This window comes from Symphalangus syndactylus, chromosome 13 (assembly GCF_028878055.3).
Source record: "Symphalangus syndactylus isolate Jambi chromosome 13, NHGRI_mSymSyn1-v2.1_pri, whole genome shotgun sequence".
Taxonomy (NCBI): domain Eukaryota; kingdom Metazoa; phylum Chordata; class Mammalia; order Primates; family Hylobatidae; genus Symphalangus; species Symphalangus syndactylus.
Genome location: NC_072435.2, coordinates 57,808,755 through 57,827,417, shown reverse-complemented (window position 1 = coordinate 57,827,417; position 18,663 = coordinate 57,808,755). Strand labels below are relative to the sequence as shown.

The following is an 18,663-nucleotide window of genomic DNA, read 5'->3' as shown; positions in this document are numbered from 1 at the left end:
TCTAAATAGTGAGAGTCATTCAATAATATATTCATTGCAATACAGCAATTTGGAGAAAATTTTTAAAGGAACCAAATAGAAATTATACACGTGATTTACAAGCTGCAAAAGCTCTTACATTCAGAAAAAGACAAAAACCACTATAAAAGTTTAGAATGGAAATATTTTAGGGATGAGATAGCTTACCTTGAGATAACTGTGTTTTTAGAGATCTTGTATCCTGTGTAAAGGCGGAACCAACCGCACTACCTTGGGGTAAGGTACCACTGTTTGATGTTTCTGTTCCAAAGGATGTCAAAGAGCTTCCAGCTTAAAGAGATGTTTTTAAATGATAAAAAAATTTTAAAAAATGTTTTACGTTTTTCAATGATACAAAGTAATGCAGCATTTTAATGACGGTAATTGTCTATCTCTCCCCGCAACATCTGTACAAATTAATAATCTTGGAAATTAAAGTGTACTCAATAGTTTGGGAATTCTATGGATATATATGGAGGGCGGGGGAAGGAGAAGCCAATATACTGTCCACTAACCTTGGATGCAAGCAATGTTTATAACACATGGAGTGCTGTCCTAGGCAGTTATGCAGATGGGACAGCAAGGACCCATACCAGCTAGAGAAGTAGCAGAAATAGTACATTCAACACTAACATTAAGGTTCAATGATTCTAATACTAAGTATCTGGACAAATAGCCAAACCAGCAGACAGGTTTACAAGGAGCTTTTTCAGCATTTCCAAGGCAACAGACGATGGACTCTGGTTTCAATGCTTCCCCTTAAGATGGGACTGTGAGGCTGCATTCTGCCTAAAGCAGCTGCAAAAAGTTCTGGCAACATGAGTAAAAAAGTCCCTAGAAAGGGCCCAATTCTCTGCCATACTAGGTTGTATCAAATTTCTTCTTTAAGTTTCTACAGTACTTAGGGATCATTCACTTTTGATATACTGTGCTCTTTCCTTAGTATTTCATCTATGCAGGTTTTCACTATACTTCAACAGCACCTCCCCCTTCCACAACCTCTAAATCCAACCTAAAGATGGTAGTCAGAGTGATTTTTTACAAAATATAAATATAATCACATTATCGTGCTTTAGACCTTCTGATGGCTTCCACTGTCCTCGAGATAAAAGTTCAAACTATTTACTTCAATTAATAAAACCTACCTCTTCTCTCATCATTTTCTATATTTTCACCAGTCTAGCCCACAGCAGCAGTTTATCCTTCTGCTCTTAAAACACATGAATATTACAATCATGCCCCTTGCAATTTGCCCATTTTCAGGTTAGTCAACTCCAGTCCCTTCAACCATTACTCACTTCACATGGTCTTTATGACACTCTCCCCTTCCTTTCTTAGACTCCTAATTTAATGAATTCTATTTGTTCTTAACCCTCTTAAAATGTGGCTTTAGGGCTGGGTGCAGTGGCTCACACCTGTAATCCCAGCATTTTGGGAGGCCAAGGTGGGCAGATCATGAGGTCAGGAGTTCAAGACTGCCCTGACCAATATGGTGAAACCTCGTCTCTACAAAAATTCAAAAATCAGCCGGGCGTGGTGGCGCATGCCTGCAGTCCCAGCTACTCGGGAGGCTGAGGCAGGAGAATTGCTTGAACCTGGGAGGTGGAGGTTGCAGTGAGCCAATATTGGGCCACTGTGCTCCAGCCTGGGTGACAGAGTGAGACTCCGTTTCAAAAAAAAAAAAAAACAAAAAAAAATTTTGGCTTCAGAAAGCAGCACAGTATCTTAGACAAGGGGAGCCACTGGGACTCCCTTGGAGGTGCAATCCAGCCTGGCTGCAGCTCCAGTAAGCTCAGGAGAAGCCTAACACAACTTCCCACAATATCCCGGTAATGTGGGGACTGGTGCTTTCAAGAATTCTGTGGGGAGTAGAACCCATCCAGTTATTTCTAGTATTCCTGGGTGATGACCAAGACATCAGCCACTTTGATGTATATTTGCATCTGCAGGCTGCTCTATGTTTCCTCACCTGGCTTGGCCTCCCATTGCTTGTCCTCTGGATTACGTATTTAATGGTTAGAGCAAATCTCTTCCGTGAGTTCCTGATCATGCCACCCTCTACTCCCTCTACTCCAATTCTACTACCAATTTATGTCTATAATCTATTCCAAATTATTTTTAATTTATAGTTTAAGCCAGGGGTCAAGTTTTATTTTTTTCCACAGATAACCAGCTGCTGCAACATCCCTTGTTAAAACAATGTCTTTTCTCTCCATTGAACTGTCTTGGTACTCTGTTTTAAGTATCTGAGTGGGTCTATTTCTGGATTCTCTATTCTTTATTCCTGGTCTGTTAATGTGGTAAGTTACAACTGATTTTCAAATGTTGCAGCTTTGCAGTCCTGAGATAAATGTTTGTCATCATATACAATCCTTCTTCTGAAGTGCTGGCTTCTACTTCTAATAAACATTATTTTTTGTTCATGGGAGACAATGATCGATAATTTTCTTGTAACGATCTAGTCATAGTTGGTATTTCAGTTATTTGGCCTTGGTTATAGGGTCAGCAAATATTTCCTCTTCCTCTATTCTCCGAATTTTCTTTTTCTCTTTTTGAGATGGAGTCTTGCTCTGTAGCCAGGCTGAAGTGCAGTGGCGCGATCTCGGCTGACTGTAACCTCCGCCTTCTGGGCTCAAGCGATTCTCCTGCCTCAGCCTCCCGAGCAGCTGGGACTACAGGCGTGCGCCATCATGCCCAACTAATTTTTTTTTTGTATTTTTAGTAGAGACAGGGTTTCACCACGTTGGCTGGGCTGGTCTCGATCTCCTGACCTCGTGATCCGCCCGCCTCGGCCTCCCAAAGTGCTGGGATTACAGGTGTGACCCACTGTACCCAGCCTTTTTTTCCTTAAGAGACAGGGTTTTGCTCTGTTGCCTTGGCTGGAGTGCAGTGGCACGATCATGGCTCACTGCAGCCTTGAACTCCCGGGCTCAAGAGATCCTCCCGCCTCCGCCTCCTGAGTTACTGGGACTACAGGCATGCATCATAGTGCATAGCTATCTGAAAGAGTTTGTGTAAGATTAGTAAAAATTATTTCTTCCCTAAATGTTTGGTAGAATGTAACAGTAAACAGTCTAGAATTTTCTTTCTGGGTGATTTTAAATTACTGTTTCAATTTCATTAGAAGATATAGAGATATTAAGATTTTATTTCCTCTTGTGTTGGTTTACTATTTTTCAAGAAATTTGCCCGCTTCATCCAAACTATCACATTTGTTGACATTCGTATATTCCCATATTATTCTTTTAAGGTCTATACTGATGTCTACTCTTTCCTTCCTGGTATTGACAACTTGCTTGGTTGTTCTTTCTTTCCTTAATCAGTTTTGCTAGGGACTTATCAATCTTATATAAAAAAAACAAAAAACAAAAACCTACCCAAAACAAACTCTTGGCTTTGCTGATATATAATCTATTTCTATTTCATTGATTTCTGCTCTTATCTTTTTATTTTCTTCCCCTTCTACTACTTTTGGAATAATTGTCTTTCATTTTTTTCCTAGCTGTCCCCTGACGTCCTCACCAACTTGTTTTAGAGACATAGTCTCACTCTGTCACCCAGGCTAGAAGGCAGTGGCACAATCATAATTCACTGCAACCATGAACTGCTGGGCTCAAGGAGTCCTCCCACCTCAGCCTCCCAAGTAGTTAGGACTAAGGGCATTCACCACCATGCCCAGCTAACCATTTTTCCTAGCATTTTTTTTTTTTTTTTTTTATGAGACGGAGTCTTGCTCTGTCGCCCAGGCTGGAGTTCAATGGTGCGATCTTGGCTCACTGCAACCTCCGCCTCCCGGGTTCAAGTGATTCTCCTGCCTCAGCCTCCTGAGTAGCTGGGATTACAGGCACCTGCCATCATACCTGGCTAATTTTTGTATTTTTGTAGAGATGGGGTTTCACCATGTTGGCCAGGCTGGTCTCAAACTCTTTACCTCAGGTAATCCGCCCGCCTTGACCTCCCAAAGTGCTGGGATTACAGGTGGGAGATACCACAACTGGCGCTTTCCTAGCTTCTTAAACTGGTAGCTTAGAGCACTGATTTTAAAAATTCTTATTTTCTTTTCCTTTTTATTTGAGACAAAGTCTTGCTCTGTCACCCAGGCTAGAGTGCAGTAATGCCATCTCAACTCACTACAACCTCTGCCTCCCCAGCTCAAGCGATTCTCCTGCCTCCGCCTCCCAAGTAGCTGGGACTACAGGCACATGCCAACACGCCTGAGTAATTTTTGTATTTTTAGTAGAGATGGGTTTTTACCACATTGGCCAGGCTGGTCTTGAACTCCTGACCTCAAGTGATCTGCCCATCTCAGCCTCCCAAAGTGCTGGGATCATGGGCATGAACCACCACGCCCGGCCAAAAATTCTTGTTTTCTAATACATGTATTTAAAGCTATGAAAATTTTTCTAAACACTGTTTTAGCTACACCCACAAACTTTCTGGTCATTAAATTAAAAATACATTTTTTTTTAATTTTTTTTTTTTTTTTTTGAGACAGAGTTTCGCTCTGTCGCCCAGGCTGGAGTGCAGTGGTGCGATCTCGGCTCACTGCAAGCTCCACCTCCCGGGTTCATGCCATTCTCCTGCCTTAGCCTCCCGAGTGGCTGGGACTACAGGTGCCCGCCACCACGCCCGGCTAATTTTTTTTTTTTTTGTATTTTTAGTAGAGACGGGGTTTCACCATGTTAGCCAGGATGGTCTCGATCTCCTGACCACGTGATCTGCCCGCCTCGGCCTCCCAAAGCGCTGGGATTACAGGCTTGAGCCACCGCGCCCAGCCTAATTTTTTCTTTTTAGAGACAAGGTCTAGCTCTGCCGCCTTTCCTGGAGTGCAGCGGCAGAATCACAGCTCACTGCAGCATCACAGCTCACTGCAGTCTTCAATTCCTGGGCTCAATCAAGTCTCCCACCCCAGCCTCCTGAGTGCTAGGACTACAGGTATGTACAACCACATCCAGCTACTTATGCATTTTTTTTTGTAGAGACAAGGTCTCCCTATGTTCCCCAGGCTGGTCTTGAACTCCTGGCCTCAAGTGATCCTCCCACCTTGGCCACCCAAAGTGCTGGGATTACAGGTGTATGCTATCACATCTGGCCTAGATTTAAAAAATTCTCTAATTTCCCTTGTAAATTCTCCTTTGATCTATTAGTGATTAACAAGTTTACTTGATACCAAATTATCTGGGGATTTTTCAAGTTACCTTTATTAATTTCAAGTTTATTTTGTGGCTTAATAATATACCATGTATGATTTTATTCCTTTTGGAATTTAGTGTGACTTATTTTATGGTCCAGCATTTGGTCTATATTGTTGAGCAGTTCACGTCTACTTAAAACAATATTCTGCAATTGTTGGGTATACTGTTTTATAAAAGTTACACATTCAGGACTGTTGTATCTTCCTGATGAATTGATCCTTATCTTTATGAAGAACGCCCCCCCTCCACACACACTTTTATCTCTGCAAGAAATCCTGATCTTTAAGCTCCTTTGTCTGATACTAATGTATGCTACACACTTCTCTTGTTATTGCTGTTTGTATGGTATACTTTCTTCTATTCTTTCACTTTCTTTCTTTTTTTTTTTTTTTTGAGACGGAGTCTTGCTCTGTCACCCAGGCTGGAGTGCAGTGGCACAATCTCGGCTCACTGCAAGCTCCGCCTCCCGGGTTCACGCCATTCTCCTGCCTCAGCCTCTCCGAGTAGCTGGGACTACAGGCGCCCGCCACCACGCCCGGCTAATTTTTTTTGTATTTTTTAGTAGAGACGGGGTTTCACCGTGGTCTCGATCTCTTGACCTCGTGATCCGCCCGCCTCGGCCTCCCAAAGTGCTGGGATTACAAGCGAGAGCCACCGCGCCTGGCCTATTCTTTCACTTTCAGTGCATTTCTTATAAACATAATATAGTTGGGCCTTGTCTTTTTTTTAATTCAGTCTGACACTCTGCCTTTTAACTGGAATGTTTAATTCCTTCATGTTTTACCAAAATAGATCTTTAACAATCTTTCTTTTTTTTGTTGTTTTGGAGACATGGTCTCGCTCTGTCGCTCAGGCTGGAGTACAGTGGCGTGATCTCAACTCACTGCAACCTTCGCCTCCTGGGTTCCAGGGATTCTCCTGCCTCAGCCTCCGGAGTAGCTGGGATTACAGGCGCACGCCACCATGCCCGGCTCATTTTTTTGTATTTTCAGTAGAGACAGGTTTCACCATGTTGGCCAGGCTGATCTTGAACTCCTGACCTCAAATGATTCACTCGTCTCAGCCTCCCAAAGTGCTGGGATTACAGGCATGAGCCACTGTGCCTGGTCTGATCTTTAACAATACTTAGTTTAACATCCGTAATGGTTGAAACAACCCCCTGGCTTCACGCTAACTGTAAAGTTCGTAAGCATCTCTTCAAGGCTTCATCACTCAGTGATTAAAAATTAGTCTCTACAAAACACTGGAGACCTAAGAGAACCATCTTCCAATATGGTTTGGCTATTTAATCAACTAAAATGTATCCACTGATGGTCTATTCAGCCAATATTCCTCCATCTGGCACATAAGATTATGAGACTTAAACAGCATGCCATGACATGCTAGTCAACCTGTCTCAATTATTTGAGAACAACCAGCTGACCTTATCAACTGGAGTAAATATAACAGAAAAAATATCTAATTGCTCCATGTTTCTTCATTTTAATCCTTGCTACAGAATTACTTTAGATAGGTGGTCAATCTATACCTTTCACTGTTTCTATGAATCCTTTTTCTAACTGCAGCAGTAAGCTCTTGCTACTGTTCAATGGTAACATAGGGAAATACTGTTTTGATGCTTCATTTATTGTGAGATGTTTAATTTTTCCAAGAGTTCAGAAATTAAGGCCAGTAATGATCTCATCTCTTACACATAAGAATTATTTTTGCATCAGTTTTAAGAAAAGTCTGCCAGGCGCGGTGGCTCACGCCTGTAATCCCAGCACTTTGGGAGGCCGAGGCGGGTGGATCACAAGGTCAGAGTTTGAGACCAGCCTGACCAACATGGTGAAACCCTGTCTCTACTAAAAATACAAAAATTAGCTGGGCACGGTGGCGTGTAACCCCAGCTGTTCAGGAGGCTGAGGCAGGACACTCGCTTGAACCCGGGAGGAGGAGGTTGCAGTGAGCTGAGATCGCACCACTGCACTCTAGCCGGTGACAGAGCCAGATGCCATCTCAAAAAACAAGCTAAATTTAAGTTAATTCCTTTTCTGAAAAACATCTGTCACCTTGACCAATGCCACAGCTTTCCTCTTCCTCATTTGGTAACTTCTAACACTTAGTTTTCTAATTAGCCACTTCATAAATTATCCTAACCACTATGGAAATCAATTAATCAAAAATAACCTGACCCTGCAAAAATTATTCTACTGACATGGAAAACACCAGTAAAACCTTCTACTTTTGTGACACCCAAGTAATAAACTAACAACGCACAATAATATTAAAATTAGATTAAAATATTTATAAAAAGCATTTCACAACCACAAAATACTCTGATTAGAGAGTAAACCTTGAAGAATGGCAGAAGCAATAGTTACTATATAGATACTACGTACTTGATCCTGTTCAAATTTTTGAACATAATTACTTACATAAACTTCATGGTAACATAAGAAGTATAATGATGATCTCAAAGTCAGTTAACTAATTTAGTCAAAGGAGCCTCAAAAAGGATAATACAATTTGCAATCATTCCTTATTTGAATCTCCAGGAAAGGATTCTAAGTTATAGTTAACATACAGTATATCTTGATTTAACATGAATAAATAACATTGATCTTACCACTGGATTTGGAAATTTATGGACCAAAGTTACACTATTTCACCTAAAATAAGTCTAAAAGGAATTAATTTTTAATTATGAAAAATGTCAAACCTATGTTAAAATTGAAGGAGTACACAGAATATCAATATATTCCTCACCTAGACTCATCAACTGCTAACATCTAACCAAACCCACTGTTTCTCCATCTTTATACCTTAATATGCACATTTTTCTTTTGTTTAGAGAGGCTAAAATCAATCTGGCCCTTTACTTCTAAATACTTCAAAACCACCTCCCCCAAACAAAAACACTCTCCCATATGATTAACCAGAAAATTAACAGTAATAACAACATCCAACGATTAGTCCATACTCAAAAGTTCCTTAATAGTCCCTAAAATGTTCTTCACACCAACTTTTTAAGTTTTCTTTTTCTCCCCTGCAGGAAACAAACACGCCAACTTTTTAAAAGCCCAGGATTCGATTCTATATTACATTTGGATATTATGTCTCTTCAGTCTTTGCCAGCCTAAAACAGTTCTGCTGCCTCTCTCCATTCTTTGTAATATTGAATCTTTTGAAAAGTGTGGATAACTGTCTTGCAAAACAACCCACCTTCTGGATATATAAGCCCATTTCTTCAAAACTAGATTCTGCATTTTCAGCAAGAACCCCACAAAGGTGATATTATATTTTGCCCCCCCACCCCAATCATCACATCAGGAGACACATAATTGCTTAAGGCAATGCTAAACTTGAGCACTTGACGGAGTTGGTAACCACCAGATGTCTGTGTTACAAGGGTACATTCCCCCTTCGTAAATTGTGGGATGATACTTTAAGATCACCTTAATATCCTGTCCTAACACCTTTCACCCAATGACTTCAGCATCTAATGATAATCCTCGATAATTATTATACTGAGATTAGAAAATGGCAATTTTCTTTATCTACCACTCCTTCTACTTATTATTTTTTTTTTTTTTGAGACGGAGTCTCGCTCTGTCGCCCAGGCTGGAGTGCAGTGGCGCGATCTCGGCTCACTGCAAGCTCCGCCTCCCGGGTTCACGCCATTCTCCTGCCTCAGCCTCTCCGAGTAGCTGGGACTACAGGCGCCCGCCACCACGCCCGGCTAATTTTTTTTGTATTTTTAGTAGAGACGGGGTTTCACCATGTTAGCCAGGATGGTCTCGATCTCCTGACCTCGTGATCCGCCCGCCTCGGCCTCCCAAAGTGCTGGGATTACAAGCGTGAGCCACCGCGCCCGGCCTCCTTCTACTTATTAGCAGGCATTTTTATGTGAAAAAAGTGTGTCTTTTCCTTTGTTTTTCAATAGGCCCTTGTTCCTTTTAGTGGGGAGTGGTATTTAGAAACTAAAAGCTGAGTCTACATGTGTTCTTTGCTACGGGCTTTCCATTGTTTCTAGGTCCTTTCTATGAACAGAGCTAGGAAATAACCAGTTTTTAAAAAATGAGTCCATACTCATACCATCTATTTACATTCAGCACCACAGGGTTCTTTCTCACCTTTCCCATTTCATATTTATATCTTCCTTCTCCATGGTAAAAACACTATTTCCCAACGTAAGTATTTTATTCATTTGCCCTTTCCTATAATACATACAAAACAGTTTAAGAATTAACACCTGGCTGGTGCAGTGGCTCACACCTGTAATCCCAACACTTTTGGAGGCCGAGGTGGGTGGATCACTTCAGGTCACAAGTTTGAGACCAGTCTGGAAAACATGTGGAAACCCTGTCTGTACAAAAAATACAAAAAAAATTCTAGCCGGGAGCGGTGGTGCATGCCTATAATCCCAGCTACTCGGGACGCTGAAGTGGGAGGATGGCTTGAGCCTGGGAGGCGGAGGTTACAGTGAGCTGGGATCGTGCCACTGCACTCCAGCCTGAGTGAGAGCCAGATCTTATCTCAAAAAATAAATAAATAAATAAATAAAAAATAACACCAATAATACAAATCAAAGTCACGTTTTCTTAATAGTTCTATTTGTTGTTAGAATATATCCTAAGAGTGTAAAAGTTATCTGAATTATTTTTTCCTCTGTGTGGTTATATTATCAATTTAATATGTAATAGCATCTGTGGTTTCTGTTTATATTCATTCAGTTTTATTTATTTATTTATTTTTAGATGGAGTTTTGCTGTTGTGGCCTAGGCTGGAGTGCAATGGCACGATCTCAGCTCACTGCAACCTCTGTCTCCCGGGTTCAAGCGATTCTCCTACTTCAGCCTCCCTAGTAGCTGGGATTACAGGCATGCACCACCACGTCCAGCTAATTTTGTATTTTTAGTAGAGATGGGGTTTCTCCATGTTGGTCAGGCTGGTCTTGAACTCCTGACTTCAGGTGATCCGCCTGCCTCAGCCTCCCAAAGTGCTGGGATGACGGGTATGAGCCACCGTGCCCAGCTCATTCAGTTTTAGTTTGCTTTTTTTTGCCATTCTTTGTTATTTTGTGAATAAGTAAAACATTTAAATACTTAAGTCACATCTGTATAAAAAGTATATTCATAGGAAGGAATTTAATAATGTTAATAAAACTTATTAGCATATCAATGAGTTTCAAGATACACCTGAAACTAAATTTGTGGTGCAGTGAAACAATAAATTGATAATTATTTCAATGAAATTTTAAAAGATTAGGGGCAAAAGCTTGAGATTTAAAGCTGTTTCTTTTTTTTTTTTTTTTTTTTTTTTTTTTACACTTGATCTTAGCCAAAAGGCCGAGAAGCGATTTTTTTAAAAAAGCTGTTCTTTACCGTGGGAACAAAGGTGTACTTAAACGCTAAAATGCACAGCTATAAAAACAAAACAACACTGAGCCAATCTGATTACATCCAGCTTTTGCACTCAATAGCCCTTGACCCTCCAGCCATAAGCAAGCCTGTCATTCGCCCAGCCCTGCTATACGTTCTCATTACAGTTTTGTTTCAAATCCAGTGTTACAGAAACAAAACACCAAGCCTCAATCATGCTATGTGTATCTTTATGTGTGCATGTCTTATGTGTTTAAAATAAACATTTTAGGCTGGGCTTGGTGGCTCATGCCTGTAATCCCAGCACTTTGGGAGGCTGAGGTGGATCACTTGAGGTCAGGAGTTCGAGACTAGCTTGGCCAACATGGTGAAACCCCATCTCTACTAAAAATACAAAAAAATTGGCCGGGAGTGGCGGCACACACCTGTAATCCCAGCTACTCAGGAGGCTGAGGCAGGAGCACTGCTTAAACCAGGGAGGTGGAGGTTGCAGTGAGCGGAGATCATGCCACTGTACTCTAGCCTGGGCAACAGAGCGAGACTCTGCCTCAGAAACAAAAAAAAAAAAAAGAAAAAGAAATTAAAAAGAAAAATTTATTAATTAAAATCCAGGCCAGGCACAGTGGCTCACACCCGTAATCCTAGCACTTTGGGAGGCCAAGGCAGGTGGATCACCTGAGGTCAGGAGTTCAAGACCAGCCTGGCCAACATGGTGAAACTCCACCTCTACTGAAAATACAAAAATTAGCTGGGTGTGGTGATGCATATCTGTAATCCCAGCTATTTGGGAGGCTGAGGCACGAGAATTGCTTAAACCCACGAGGCAGAGGTTGTAGTGAGCCAAGATAGTGCCACTGGACTCCAGCCTGAGTGATAGAGCGAGACTTTGTCTTTAAAAAAAAAAAAAAAAAAATCCAATTACCAATAAGATTTGGTAGATATTGGATATACCTAGGTGTAAAAAAAAAATGTTACTTTGTGAAAGCTGACTTTTAAAAACCCACTAATATCAATAAAGGCTTTAAGATATCATCAAAATGTGTTCTGAACACCATAAAACAAAGTTACAAAAGGAACATCAAACAACGTTTCTAATAGTTTGTGTTGAGTTTCTATACCTTTGGGGTAAAGAAAGGAAGAATACAAAAACAAAAAAATAAAAGAAAAAGAAAACATACCAACACCAACAGCACCAAACTGCTGCCCAACTAAGGAACTTGGACTGAACTGACTGTATGTGGGCATCCTGCCGAAAGGCCCATAAGAACCCATGGACTGGAATGAAGAAGTCGATGAGCCTAGTGAGGACTGAAGGAAAATCATGAGTTATCTTTCCAAGCTCTAAGCAACATGTATATAATGAAAAAAAAATTCCAGATTTTTACGCTTTTAAGAAAACTATTATATTATAACTACTAGATACAAAATGAATTACAATTTGCACTTAATATTAAAATAGCCGAACAACCTTTTGATTTCAGTATCTATAATGTGCCAATTATACTCAATGTGACTTACAAATACTTTTTTCTACAATAAACTCCCCATTGAGTTGAGTTTTATAGATTGAGGAAAGAAAGTTACTTAAGTAAAGTAACTTTGCTTAAAGAAAAATATGAGAAAAATTACACTTAGTAATAATGGGTTTTAGTCTGATGTTGATATAAATCTCACGTGTGATTTTACTCTTATTTTCAATCATTTGTGGCCTACTATTAAATTCACAGATGTAGAAACAAACATATCCCACATAAAACCATTTACATTTTTACTTATAGTTACATTAAGCTGAGGAACATTTTATAAAAACTTTAACTTAAACCTAAACCATATAAAATATATTATATAACATATATTAATACATGTATACTTCATATATTATCTTATTATAAACTGTTTCATAATATAAACATGAAGTGTATTAAAGGCTAACAGGACATACACTCACTGATGGCAGGACCTTTTCTGTGTGTTCACTACTAGTGTTAAGCACATGCCAGACACTCTGTAAATACTACTGAATGAATGAATAAGATCAAGTAGAAGTTTATGATTATTGGAAGAAGTTATTCAACACCATTTTCATATGCGCTCTCTTAGTTTTTCTCCTTCCATAAAACTGATTACTCAAATAACTGGTTTCCTGGAGCATTATCAAAAGCCATATAAAAGAGACAGTAAGGTAACACCAGTGTTTGGTGTAGGGAGCTATCTCTATTAAGAATGTGTCTTTTCCTTCTCCATCTAGAGAGATTCACATTTCCACTTCAGGCTTCCTTTCAACAATAAGACTTAACAAGGGTAGGGGCAGATGAGAGTAGAGAATTTCTCCAGCTTATGCTGCAAGAACAAAATTTACAATTCCTTATTAAAAAGCTTAAATTGGGAGATTTAAGAGCTGATCTAAATATGTTAAAATACATTTATGTTTGTGTTTTCTTATTATATAACATTGCAGGCCAGGCGCGGTGGCTCATGCCTGTAATCCCAGCACTTTGGGAGGCTGAGGTGGGTGGATCATCTGAGGTCAGTAGTTTGAGACCAGGCTGGCCAACATGGTGAAACCCCATCTCTACTAAAAATACAAGAATTAGCCGAGCATGGTGGTGCGTGCCTGTAATCCCAGCTACTCAGGAGGCTGAGGCAGAAGAATCACTTGAACCCGGGAGGCAGAGATTGCAGTGAACCGAGTTCGCGCCACTGTACTCCAACAACTCTGTCAAAAAGAAAAAAAAAAAAAAAGAAAAAAAAAACCAACACTGCATATTATAACATATGCAGAACAATGCGATTTTGCTTTTTTTTTTTTTTCCCATTAAGCCTAATTATCTTACCTAAGAGTAGCTATTATTGCCCTGGTTTGCAATATCAACCATATCTCAATAGCATGGTAGCACGGATCCTAGATTCTGAAGCAGGCTGCCTGGATCTGTTCAAATTGTGGCTCCACCTGAACTTCCTCACTTGTTAAAAGTGAGAGTAATTATCATACTAACCTCAGAGGGTGTCTTATATGCACAGCACTTCTACAGAGTAGCCTTCAATGTTAGCTATGGTAATTGTTGTTGAAATTAGAAAATATTTCATAATAAATTCCTCAGCTGTTTCTTACCTTAGTTCTAATTTATGATACAAACAGAAAAACCTATATGAGAACATTATCCAGTAATTTCAGGTATCCAGGTAACTTGGAAATGATAAGCTACATGAACATTCAACTAGAAAGAAAAAAGCCAAGGCTAACCCTGTGAGGAGTTTACCTGTACTCCAAGACAAATTTACCATCAGTTACCTGAACAATAGCTGGGTCTTGAGGCAAAGAACACTGTGGTTTTGGTGGCTCACAAACAGTAAGGTCTTTAATGTCACTCCCACGGAATATAATGTATTCAAAGACTTCATCTCGAGGTGGTATTGGACGATCTGTTGGTCTGTCTTCTGTACCAAAGGATCGAACTGGCAAGAAAACAAAGGATATGAGATGTGTGACTACTCATCACATTCAGGTAGTACCCCAGATTCTAAATGTTGTATTTCAAGTACTAAGCAGTAGTTCTGAAATGTCTGAGAAAGTATTCATTAATCTATAGCTAAAACATTTTTTTTTAAAGAGGAATATAGAGTGGCTTTTGCCTGAAGTTAAATATATGCAATATAAAAGACTATCAGTATTATGAGGTTGTGTTCCTCTTATATTTTTATTTATTTGTATCTTCAGTGGTTGTAGTGGGGTGTTAAAATGTCCTTTCATTATTTATTTATTGATGAGACTGGGTCTCTGTCCCCTAGGCTGGAGTGCAGTGGTGTGGTCATGGCTTCCTGCAGCCTCAGTTTCCCGGGCTCAGGCGATCCTTCTATCTCAACCTCCCATGTAGCTGGGACCACAGGCATGTGCCACTAAGCCCAGCTGATTTTTTTTATTTTTTAGTAGAGATGAGGTCTTGCTATTTTGCACAGGGTGGTCTTGAACTCCTGGCCTCAAGTGATCTTCCTGCTTCAGCCTCTCAATGTGCTGGGATTAAAGGCGTAAGCCACTGTGCCTGGCTCACAGTTAGTTTATTTTTAATGTCCTCGTTCAACAAAATAAAAATTAGCAACCTATGTCTTTCTTGCGGAAGGAGGGGGAGACAAAGATTCCTCCAGTCTACAAAATCTCAAAGTTTGGGTATTGACCTTTGGGACACAGAGAGCAATGAAGGTATTAATAACATTTACCTTGCTGAGCAGTAAGTCCTCTAGAAGCCAAGCCAAGCAGCTGCCAGCTACTCAGCCCCATGGGACAGCCTGAAACACCCTAGTTACCTAAAATATCTACCATATAATTAAATCTGATTATTTTAACAATGAAGACAGCATTACTCAAAGTTAAACTGGGGACCACCCGCAACACAGTAAGCTGGCTACAAATAAAGATTTCTACCGAATCTTTTTGCTGGGGACAGGGTCCAAAAATCTGCATTTTAAGCCAATTTCTGGCTGGGCACAGTGGCTCATCATGCCTGTAATCCCAGCACTATGGGAGGCCAAGGTGGGAGGACTGCTTGAGCCCAGGAGTTCAAGACCAGCCCTAGCAACATAGTGATGTCCTGTCTCTACAAAAAAATAAATAAAATTTTTTAAAAATTAGCCAGGTGTGGTAGTGCATGCCTGTAGTCCCAGCTATAAGGAGGCTGAGGTATGAGGATCGCTTGAGCCTGGGAGATTGAGGCTGTACTGAACCGTGGCTGCACTCCAGCATGGGTGACACAGCAAGACCCTATTTCAAAATAAGTAAATAAAATAACCAAATCCCCAAGTTTCTTATAAATATAAAAGTTTCAGGTTCATTGTCCTGGGAGATTTCTGAAAATGTCTGCATCCATACAGAAGTTCCAAATAGGGAATATGAAACATATTTCATTTAAAGAGTATCCTAAAGGAAGTAAACCCCTTAACATTTCTATTTTCTTTTTTTTTTTGAGATGGAGTCTCATTCTGTTGCCCAAGCTGGAGTGCAGTGACGCAATCTTGGCTCACTGTAACCTCTGCCTCTTGGGTTCAAGCAACTCTCCTGCCTCAGCCTCCTGAGTAGCTGAGATTACAGGTGTGTGCCACCACGCCCAGCTAATTTTTGTATTTTTTTTTTTTAGCAGAGATGGAGTTTCACTACGTTGGCCAGACTGGTCTAGAACTCCTGACCTCAAGTGATCCACCCGCTTCAGCTTCCCAAAGTGCTGGCATCACAGGCATGAGCTACCGCACCCGGCCCCCTTAACATTTTTAATGCATACGATTTGTTTTTTTTTTTTTTTTTTGCAGAACTGATGCAGCGCCTCAGGCCTGTAATCCCAGCACTTTGGGAGGCCAAGGTGGGCAGATCACTTGAGGTCAGGAGTTTGACACCAGCCTCAACAAAATGGTGAAACCCTATCTCTACTAAAAATACAAAAAATCATTAGCTGGGCATGTTGGCATAAGCCTGTAGTCCTAGCTGCTCAGGTGGCTGAGGTGGGAGGATTGGCTGAATTCAAGAGGCAGAGGTTGCAGTGAGCTGAGATGGCGCCCCTGCACTCCAGCCTGGGTGATAGAGTGACAATCTGACTCCAAAAAAAAAAAAAAAAAAAAAAAGAATGTTATTTCAGTGTAAATAATGTCCTACACTTATTCTAAAAGTTCTTTCTAGTACTTATGAGACTTCCAGGAAAGAGAGTGGCACAGGTAGTTTGGCAGAAGATCCTTCCCTAAAACTAGAGGAAAGAAACAAAAAGGAAGTTAAAACATCCCTAAAATCATGAAAAGTTCTCAAACCTATACCACGAAATGTTATTAAATAGTATCATTCAGGTACAGAATGAGTTAGTCGAAACTGAAAGACCAAGCCCAGAATCCATACGTAAGTATCCTCTGCCCTCTCCTCCCCGCAGAGAAATTTTGACTAGCATCTTCAGCTTGTTAAGATGGGGACAGGGACACAGGTGTGATGAGTAAAAAAATGCGGAATGTCCTACCTGAAGCTCCCTTTCTCTGATGGCCAAACAGTACTTTAGCAGGCAGGAGGATTTTATATTTTTACTTTTATCCAAAAGGAGGGATAAGGAGGAGAAAGGACTAATTACAAATAAATCAATCTCACCCCTAACCTCAGTACCATCACAACGAATAAAGTCTCATGCTTCCAAAGTAGCAAATGAGATCATCCTGAAGCAGAGGGGGAAAAAGTCAAAGGCCCTTCTTCCACAAAATTAGACAAGCTCTATTAAGCTTCCTAAGGCCTAATAGAGCTTAGCCAGGTGAATTCAGAGTGAAGTAAAAGAGAATCTGCATTTCACGTTTTGGCAGGTACTGAAAGGACCTACTAAAGAAAAAAAGAGTAGAAAAATCAGGGAATCAAGAAAAATTTTACAGGTAAGATGGAAAGAAGGGAAGAAAAGAGGGAAAGGAGGGAGGCAATGATGGAAGGAAGGAAAAAGGTATATCAAAATAAAGAAAAAAGGCAGGAAAGAAGAAGAGAAGAAACAAAGAGGACACGGTCTTCATTTGCTTATTTTGTTTTTTTCCATTACCAGCAGTTTGCCCTGACAGAGAGCACACAGTCTTCAAAAGGTAGATGAAATGCGTTCAGTATTAGTATTTATCACATAAAATAGAAGAAATTTTCTGAAACAACTGCTTCGACATTCACAAGAAAAACAGATAGCATAGACTTTTATGATCAAAACAACACTGAAAGCGTAGCATGCAGAATTAAGGAAAGAAAATTACACAAGATAAATAAAACAGCATAACTAAAAAATGCATCAACAGTCAATGCAGTAAAACCAAATCACTAGAAGAGAATAATTTTGAGAAAACGTAAACGATGTCATGAAAAAGTACTACAGCATTAAAAAGGTTAGAGAGATGATAGTTATGAAGATCCAACAGTTAACTGCTGCCCCTGAGATAGACAAAAGAATAAGAAAAATATAATTAAAGATATAACAGAATAGAAATGTCTTAACATGAAGGCCTAAATTTCATCAAAAGCTTTCACTGTATTTCCAGAAAAAAACAAAACAAACAAACAAAAAACAGACCACTACAAGCCACAGAGACTTATGCTTTGGTATATCAAAATAAAGAACTCAAAAAAAGTGTTATCCAAAGATAAGAAATGGACAATAAATTCATTTAAACACAGAAGTGTACATGACAATTTACTTTGGTTCTAGAATAGAAATAGTTCTGGAAAAGACTACAAAGTTACAAAGTGAAACAAACTAAGAACAGTGTATCACAACATTTTAACAAAAATTGGGAGATTAAGATGAATGGAGAGAGAGGAAAACTCGACAATAGTAGTATCTAAACTTATACTTTCATCTCTCATCATGTCAAGTAGGAGCCACTTGATACACTTTTTTTTTTGGCTAGTTGATAATAAGCGAAGGCTTTAAAATTTTTTATTTGAAAGAATTTGTTAAATTCTACTATGGGTCTTGGAAATAACCCATAGTAGAATTTAAAACTAAGAGCATACTTTCCAAAATATGGTGTGAAGAAAACCTCTATCATATGGCAAATCAAGCAAACTGAAAAAGCATGAAAATAGAAACCACAGAATAAGAATGATTTGCACACACCAAGTTTGAGAAACATGCTCTAATGATGGAGGCTGGCTTAATAAGATTTGCGGTTTTCAATGCAATAGAATTCTTGTAGTATTGAGAAGAATAAATTCCACAAGAGAGATTAGAAGGGCACATGTGCTAGAAGATACTGTTACAGAACAAATGAGAAGTCTGGAAGATTAAAACTTGAGCATTAACAGTAGAAAGGAAGGAGGCATGATAAGCACAGAAAAGGTAAAGAACTACTGGAACTATTCTACAACACATACATTAGCTCATATGCAATCAGTAAATAAGGGAATTATGTCAGTACATTCGGAAATCACATTGGTTCATTTTCAATTTTTCCTAAAATGTTATTTAGTTTTTGCATTTGCAGGTAACAACAGTTAAATACAGCTAGCCCTGAGTAGTGCCACCACTTCTGGTCACCTTTACTCTTTTTAAAGGGAAAGTTCTAAATTTACTGAATTATTTGTTTAAAAATTTTAACTTATC

General features: G+C 39.7%; 1 protein-coding gene across 20 annotated transcripts in view; it reads right to left on the bottom strand.

The window, feature by feature from the left end:
- Window positions 1-18,663, bottom strand: part of LSM14A (LSM14A mRNA processing body assembly factor) — a 59,700-nt gene that overhangs the window by 18,774 nt on the left and 22,263 nt on the right. For 16 of the 20 annotated variants that reach the window (XM_055235981.2, XM_055235989.2, XM_063614091.1 and 13 more), the window contains exons 2-4: window positions 13,869-14,032; window positions 11,755-11,884; window positions 187-309 (exon numbers count right to left, since the gene is read on the bottom strand). In XM_055235981.2, coding sequence (XP_055091956.1) covers window positions 187-309; window positions 11,755-11,884; window positions 13,869-14,032 — 417 coding nt within the window. The remainder of the gene's footprint in view (window positions 1-186; window positions 310-11,754; window positions 11,885-13,868; window positions 14,033-18,663) is intronic. The other 4 variants (XM_063614092.1, XM_063614093.1, XM_063614097.1 and 1 more) reach the window with 2 other exon arrangements.